The 8,739-nt window shown below is 32.6% G+C and overlaps 1 protein-coding gene across 2 annotated transcripts; it reads right to left on the bottom strand.

The window, feature by feature from the left end:
• Positions 1–520: 520 nt before the first annotated feature.
• Positions 521–5,484, bottom strand: LOC147401661 (uncharacterized protein At4g08330, chloroplastic). Of its 2 annotated transcripts, XM_086443028.1 has the most exons (3): positions 5,179–5,484; positions 1,000–1,440; positions 521–912 (listed from the first exon to the last, which is right to left on the bottom strand). In XM_086443028.1, the coding sequence occupies exons 1-2, from the start codon at positions 5,253–5,255 to the stop codon at positions 1,038–1,040; spliced, it is 480 nt and encodes a 159-aa protein (XP_086299154.1). In that variant the 5' UTR covers positions 5,256–5,484; the 3' UTR covers positions 521–912; positions 1,000–1,037. The 2 variants fall into 2 exon arrangements, with proteins under 2 accessions (XP_086299154.1, XP_086299153.1); XM_086443027.1 differs by having other exon boundaries at positions 521–1,440.
• Positions 5,485–8,739: the final 3,255 nt, after the last annotated feature.

Genomic DNA, 8,739 nt, shown 5'->3' with positions numbered 1-8,739 from the left:
GAATTACATGGTCTATTGGTTAATAAAGATATGGGGTAGCTACAAATTATGTCTTGAGAAAACTCATCTTTAAAATGCCGATGTAGTTAATAAAATGGGACAATAATCACAATATAGATTGTTCTTTTCAATTAAGTAATTTTTTCTACAAAAGAAAACAAAATAATTACGTTTGTGTTGCTACCCCACGTGAATTAATGTCGATTTCTGTTTGATATCCGGGAAAATTCGATGCAACAATTGATTTCGGGATAACCTTGGGACCATGGAGGAAAGCAATTGGCTTTGAGTTTATCCTCTTCTTGTTCACACCCATCGCATGCAAAAATTATAGAACATTATAATATTCAAGTATCCAAATAGTGATATGATCAATTTAAACACTATTCCAATATTTGAATCAAAGGCATAAACAAGCTATAAGATAGTTCAAACAATTTAGCGTGAAAAATATAAAAGTTCAATAATAGAGAATTGAGGAAACAACAAACAATGTCTTTTTTCAAATCCCAACAACTCATTGCATAATCCACTATTTTGATTCTTGGTGGAAGGAAAAATATCAAACTTAATTACAACTATTATATTTTATGTGATCATTGATTTAAAAACAAAAAAACAAAAATAAAAACAAAAAAACAAAAAAAAACTCGAGGACTTAAATATTTATACACAACACCCAATCCAGGATCACCAAAATAAAAGTTTAACCACAACTAAAAAAAAAACCCTTACCAACCATGGGAGTGGCAAATCCTTGTGAATGCTTCTTGAACTTTGTTGTTGATCCTTTTGAATGTACAAGCAATCCAAGTGGCAATAATAACTCACGCGATTAAACATTATCCTTGACGAATTGCTATTCCGGGCTGGTCATGATAAGGATTTTCATCTCCAAGATGATAAGATGCACTGAAACAACCATCATGATGCCCTTTTAACTGTAATAATCAAGACTTGATTGCAAACTAATGCTAACATTTCTAAACTCTGACATACTTGCCCAAACAATTTGCAAAAGAAGCTTGGTCAGCAGATCACAAGGAAAGGGGCACGCCAGAATCATCGGAAGATGGTTGTAGAGAACGGATTTTGACATTGTACTTTTTACGAATGGAGATCGAATTGTTGGTGCTAGAATCTGAGCTGCCTGATCCAAAAGAGTCAGCAGAGGGAGAGGTTTTCTCCTCGTAGGCATCACCAACATGGTTCCCACATTTACGGCAGAGGAGTTTGGTTCTTCGGCTAATCAATCCCCATGAGCGTTTGGAGAAAAAGTAGGGTACACATCGGAGCTCATCGATTTGAGTAAACCTGCTCTCGTCGATGGAGAAAAACGATATGATTCCTCTCTTCATGGATTTCCCATACTTGGAACTGATAGTCGAGGTGTTCCGGTTGGAGGAGCTTAAATTCAAAGCATAGCCACAAGAACCACAACTGCATCATAAAAAAATAATTGCTTTATCAAAAATGTAAAGCAAACTCCTGTATGCATATCGAATGTTTACCTTTTTTTTTTCATGTTATTTTTTTGCTAGGCAATCAAAAGGTTAGTGATCAGTGTGAAGGCGGGTTCAACGACGGGTTTTGAACCCAGTTTCAACGGGTTTAACTTGCATATGATTACTTACAAAGACAACCAAATCATAAGAACAACCAGCAATGTATGCAGCTACAACAAAGAGGACAATTATAAGCCCATGTAACAAACACAAAGATACCTGTCAGTGTCCGACAAAGACTTGAGGTGTATGAGGCAACGGTTTTGAGAAGCTTGGAAAGCAGATGGTTTCTTAATTAAAATGTTTGAAAGAAATACAGGGAAAAATAAACTAAAATGTTTTATTGTAAGAAGGCTAGTGGTCAATAATTAGTGGGGTTGAACCCAGGTTGTTGTACCAAGACCCATAAACCTTACCAACTTAACAAGCTGGCACCTTTCTAAATGAAAAAGGTTTTCATACCATGTAGAATTATCAAGTTACTACAAGGTGCCAGCTTTGCTAAGTTGGTCCAAGTCTGTGACTGTTGGTACTACGACATAGATTCAACAACTAATTACTGATACTGACCACTAACTTCCATGCTTATCAAGGAAAAAAGTTACTATTAAGTAGATTTGGAAGAGGGGTGGGTGTTATAAGAAACCTACACAAGTTGTTACCAACTTAATACAGCAGTATTTGAAGATGGAATGCATTAACTATCTTTCAGAAATAAAATTGTATATAAAACACAAATAAAAAAGCAGAAAATGCCACGTGTACTCTTGTCAATACAAATCTACAAGAGGCCAAAACCATTAATCTGTCATATATTTTCTATATGCCTAATACAATATTTGCATTCGATGGAAGTAAAACTAAGAAGGGAAAATATTTTACAGATCTAATTGTGGCTCAAGCTACGGACAACACTCTTCATGTGAGGGAGATAAAAATGTTCCTTCCTACCCTTTTAGAAATGCTTACTACCAAGAAAGTCACATACTACAAATTTCTAGTCATGGCAGGAAAATTTTAGCTGAGCCTAAACCTAGGAAAATAATTTTTTATTTTCAAAATATTATTAATGGTAATAATCAACGGTGGTAAAAAAAACCACAAAATACAAACTATCTTTACATATATTAGCTACAAATATATTCCCATCCACACAGGAAGTACTCAAAATCAGGCCTGTCCCTAAAACTAGGATCCATATTTTGACACTTTCTGATGCGCAATCAAACACCTGCAAAGTTTTTCACAGGAAATAAATTTTTCTAAGAAATTGCTTTCTCAATAATCACGCATCCTAAATAATATTGTTGGGTCAACTATAAAAGCCGATCTCTAAACAAGCTAATTTTCACTTACTTGCACAAAATAACATAAAAAAGGCTCTAGTTAGAGCAAGAGCGTTACAAAAAAAAATTAGAAATTGAACTATTTTATGATTTGAAGAGTGAATAGGACTTGAGAAGGAGGTTTCTAACGTGTTTAATCCATCACAATCACCACCACCCATAAAACTAGAATAATGAGGACATCGCAAACATACCTTTCGGAGTGTTCCAGAGGAGGAAAAGACATTTAAAGTCGTTATAGATGGACGGAGTATGGACATGAAATTTATGGACGAGTACTATTTAATGGATTCTTCTCATTGGGTCGTCATATTTCATGTTTTTATTCAGTTTATGTTTAGGAGAGTTTATTTTAGTGTTTACGATGAGTATTTGGTGTGATTTTCATGCTTTATTAGCCTATGATATTAGTATAGGTGTTTAAAGGCAATTTGAAAACTTTATAATAATTTTTTAATGAGTTTTCATAGGCTACAAATTTAAGGGAAATAAAGTTATAGGATTGGGACATCGATGGTATTTCAGATTTTTTTATTTAAGCTGTTTAAGTTTTATTCACAACCATTGGATCTCATTATATTTAATTGGATGGTTGAGATTAGATTTAGGGTTTAGAGAACATGAAAAATAATTGTTTGTTGCTGTAATTTTCTTTAATTATGAATAAAATTGAGATTGGAACTTTGATATTCCCATTAATAGTGTGATGTGAGGCTATTTCTCTATCGAGGTAGATATTTATTGTTTTCTTATCATCTTCTTTCTCACTTTCTCTCTTAAATTTCTTTTTTAAATCTCTAAAACATACATAAACCCTAGCCTATTCATTCTATAACCCAAAACCTCATCGAAATTCTTTCATCAATTGAAACTTAACCCTAATACCCATGAAAACCCAACCTAACCCTTCCCTACTTGAACCACATCGTTTCAAATTCAAACCACCCAAAAACCTAATCACCTACCATTTTTTTAGCCTACAACTTCTCCAAGCCTTGTTAACTTGCCACCCAACAAATCAACACTACTTATTTGGCTATTTTTGCATTGAAATTTAGCCTATAAATCTATTTGAACATCTAACTGAAATCCTAGGTTAGAGGAAGATTTGTCTTCCATTGGAACCTATTGTTAGCACGTGAACAACTATTATTGTGGAATTGTGACGAACCTTAGGACTTTTCTTATTATCGCTTGGATTTTCTTGCATATCCATGAATGTATGAGCTCATGATTTATATTTGCATTGCTTATGTTAATTCAATCTGATCTCAGATTTATGATCCTATGGTAACATTCAGGATCATGCATCAACGAATACATCTTTTTGACATTTCCCAAACAAACATTTTCTTTGGAAAACCATTTCCCTAAGAAAATGTTTCCTTAGTAATCGTACACATCCTAAATGATATTGTTAGATCACCCAATAAAATAGATCTCTAAACTAGCTTAATCTCACTTAATTATGCCAATATAGCAGGAACAGACACCAGGTTAGGGCATGAGCATTATAAAAATAAAAATAAAAATAAATATAGAAAATAGAAATTCAACTATTTTATGACTAGGCGAGGGAACAAGATTTGGGGGGAATTCTATCGTGGTTTTTTCCTCACAATCAGCCCCACCCTAAACCTAGAAACCATCTATCCCTTGACACCCACGTGCAATCAAACACCGCCAAAAATTATCTTTGGGAAATTAATTTTCTTGATAAAATGCTTTCTCATTAACCAAACATGCCCTAAAAACCAACTATCTTTTGATATTTCCCCAAGTGCAATCAAACACCAGCAAACATTATCTGGGAAAATGCTTTCTCAGTAATCATACATACCCAAAAACAACATTCTTAGACCAACCATTATAGATTGATCTCTAAACTAGGTATAAGAGCAGTAGAACCATAAAAACAAGAAATTAAACTATTTTAGATCACTAGGGTTGATTACTACACCCAATCTTTCCAACCAAAATCATGCTTACTACCCAAGCTCTCTAAAACCCTAATTTAACAGACAAATCGAATCGCCTCATCAAATTAGGGGTTTTTTTTTCCTCAACTGAACAAAAATTATGTTGATTCGCAACCCACACAAATACAGCCTGATCGAAGAACTAAACAATCAGTCAAGAAAACTATAAAAATCAAATATTCTATTGATCCAAATTATTTAACTCTAAATCGTTTGATCGATCGATTGAAGAACTAATAACATAATTACTAAATGAATCAAGTGGTCACAAATTAAAAAAATTGTTGAATTATATAATCCCTAAGTCAATCAATCTGTAAATCAAATGAAGAGAGAGAGAATTTGAACCTGTAGCTAACATCTCTCTGTGAAGAAGAGAATTGACGATCATAACTTCCGTTAGGGTAACCTTCCTGAATAAACATGGATGCCTCCTCCTCGTCCGTTCGTTTTCTAACGGAAACGGGTAACGGCGTTAGCGACTGAGGTTGCGATGAGGGAGAAAATATCTACTGGAGAGAAGAGGAATAACGACGTTGGAGGATGATTGTGTAAACGGAATCACTTTGTTACCGTTAATGTCGACTCCAGATCTGAAGTCTGAACGCGCTAATAAAAAGAAGTTTTGGAATTTCTACTGAAAGAAGAAGAACTGAAGAAGAAGGGACTTTGTTCCTCGTTAGTACGTTTCTTCTGAGAGGATCTGAGTTTGATGTCACATGTATGTATCAAGCAAATATACAAACCAGTAATAAAGAAACAAATGGTGAAAGATGGAAAATTTTGTTTTTTTGTATTAAATGTATTATTATATGTAGTAGAAACGTGTTAGCTTCTGAAAGCTATGTATATTTGTTTGATGAGAAGTGGTTTCATTAAATTCGAGACTATTATTAAATAGAACGGCTTTCTACTTTCGTCCTTTTCGGATGTAATAAAATAAAACTAAAACTCTCCTTTTTAAGACACGTATACGCTTTACATTTTGGTAAATCTATGATTGATACTGCTTAGGTTTTCACTTTACACCCCGCTTCATAAGGCAGTCAATGGGCCTCGATTGGCCCGATCCGGCCCGGATTATTATGGACTGCGTTTTGGTAGTGAAATTAGGTCCATTTAATTTTTGGGCCGAGCCGGACTAAGCCCGCTTCATGTTTAGGGCAAAGTTTGGATTTGAGATTTAGGCATGTCAGAGCAACTCCAACTGAGAACTTTGAAAAATGTGTTCAAATTAGCATCTACTTCAAAATAAAGGCTCAAGACACTTTTCTACTCCAACAAAGGATTTGACCTTCAAATCACTATTCAAATATATTTAAAAATTAAAAAAATGTAAATGTTTTTATTGGCACTCCAATTTTTACTTATAATACTCCAATCAAGAGAAGAAAAAAAGAGAACTTCTATTGGCACCCAACCTTTAACTTATTGCACTCCAATTTCTTAATTTATTTATCACATCCCAATTAAAAACTAATACACTCTTCAAACATTACATAGGTTTGTCTCAAATTATAATCTCAACATTACAAAACATTATAACACTTGTTCAAACAAATTTAATAGTTGTTTACACTAATGCTCAGGCTCATTTAAAATCCTAATACCCATGAATTTATCCATATACCCAAATCGTTCATCCATCTGTATCTCCTCTTTTTAAAGTTTCAATGATCTGACGATTTTACTCAAACATACGTACAAGGGCCTGAGTTTTTTTGCTAACTTTTTCCTCATCTTTTCTTTTTTTCTACTCATAAGGTGACCAGTCGAATCATTATCTACTTCTAAGGGCAATGGCTCATTTGCATCTACATTCAAATAAACAAATGATGGCGTTCCCGAAGAATTGGACACATGAGTCCCCGTCTGAGGCCCTTCAAAATGTTCAAATCAATTTCTTTGTGGATTGGCATCAGTCCATTTTTTGTCATCCTTAAGGATGGGTCATATATGGTCTAATAGAAACCCTTTATTTTCATCTGGATCTTGTGCGAATAAAATTCTAGCATTTGTTAACTACATAAAAAACAAAATTAGTCAATTTTTTTATATAAAAAAAAATAAAACAAAACAACATATCATTATTCAATTATCATAATTTCAAAATAAAAATACTTACAATATCCAACTCGGCAGGCACTGCTTTGATTATAACTTTCTACCTGACGAATGCATCCCCAAAATTTGTTAATTCCCCGTGCAATTATACCCATATGATAGGAGAAAGATTTTGGTGTTCAAGATTCATTGCAGTAGTTAGGTTTACGACTCTCAAAGATTTCATAAATGCATTCCTATAACTTATCATTTTTTATTAGCTCCAGATATAGTTGAAAAACTTCAAGCCATGTAGTGCATAAAATTTGATCTTCTTCAATTGTGAATGATCAACCACGAATCCTTGGCTTTGCATTGGAAATATGCCTAATCGAAAAATTCATGCTTGAAGACATGTAAAAATAGAAAAGAGTAGAAGAGAAAGAGTTATGATTCTAAAACAAGATGAGAAGGAGTTGTGATTTAAAAGATAAAAACATAATTTATAGAAAATTTATTCTAAAATGTGTTAGTAAATCCAATGGTTATGATAAATTTTATTTTTCATCCAATGATTAGTAAAGTATTCAATCCAATAATTGAGATTAATTTTAATTTTTGAATCCAATAGTTAGTGTAGAAAGAGAATATTTATTGTTGATAGATGGACAAGATTTATGATAGTGCATTGTATATAATGTTAGTATAAGTATTCAATTCAATGATTAGGAATAATTCTACTTTTTAAATCTAATGATTGGTGTAGAAAGAGAAGATTTGTTATTGATGGATGGACACTGCTTGGGATTAATTCTACGTTTTGAATCTAATGGTTGGTGTAAAAAAAGAAGATTTGTTGTTGATAGATAGACAAGATCAGTGATAGTGCCTTAGACTGAATGTTAGTACCTGTATTCAATCTAATGATTGAGTTTTATTATATGTTTTTAATCTAAGGGTTGAACGTATAGAATGAGAAGATTTGTTGTTGATGGATAAGACTTGAGATAAATATTCAATTTAATGGTTAAGATTAATTGCACTTTTTAAATATAAAGGTTGGTATAGAAGAAAAGGATTTATGGTTATGAATTAAAATTTGTACTTTTTTAAAATCATTCATATATTTTATCTCATTTTTCTTTTATATAAAGCAACACATCATACACTTTAATTCACCCTAATTTACTAAGTTACTAAGTCATTTTGATTAATGAATTCTAGAGAAGGCCCATCTCATTTATCATCGTTAAATTCTGATGAAAATCGTAGTTTTTCAACATATTTATCAAATTATGCAGTAGAAATGTAAGAGTAGGAAGAACAAGCATTATTAATTCGTTTACATACGTCCAACAATGTCATCATTATCCAAACTCTTGAAGAAGATGATGAATTAAAATGTAAAAGTTCAATTCTTTGACATATTGTAATACACCGTTGGAAGGAAGGAGATGGTTTTTTATTGTTATGAAATAATTATGTTTCTGAGAATCCCACATATGGAGACAATCTTTTTTGTAGATAATTTTGATTGCATCAAAATTTATTCCTTTATAATCATAATAAATATTTCATACAAAAGAAAGATGGTAGTTGTAGACTTGGATTGTCCAGTTTACAAAAAATAACAGTTGTATTCTGCATGTTGGCATGTGGAACACTAGCAGATTCCACTGATAAATATATAAAAATTGATGAGTCCACTATAATTGTATGTTTTAAACAGATTTTGTAAGGAAATTATAGAAGTATTTGAGAAAGAATACTTGCGATCACCAATTGTTAAAGATATTACAAGGCGATTACAAAAAGGTGAAAATGTGACTTTCCAAGAATATTGTCAAGTCTTGATTGTATGCATTG

The sequence above is a fragment of the Akebia trifoliata genome, chromosome 5, assembly GCF_017979445.1.
Source record: "Akebia trifoliata isolate Shusen 1 chromosome 5, ASM1797944v1, whole genome shotgun sequence".
Taxonomy (NCBI): Eukaryota; Viridiplantae; Streptophyta; class Magnoliopsida; order Ranunculales; family Lardizabalaceae; genus Akebia; species Akebia trifoliata.
The sequence above is the reverse complement of the archived record's forward strand: the minus strand, read 5'-3'. Positions and strand labels throughout refer to the sequence as shown.

What these genes read in the sequence shown, in the direction of transcription:
- LOC147401661 (XM_086443027.1), bottom strand. Translation starts at nt 5,255, where the DNA reads ATGTTTATTCAGGAAGGTTACCCTAACGGAAGTTATGATCGTCAATTC. An exon ending in CAGAGAGATGTTAGCTACAG is followed by an intron (nt 1,441 to 5,178) that starts GTTCAAATTCTC and finishes TTTATGATGCAG; the next exon opens with TTGTGGTTCTTGTGGCTATG.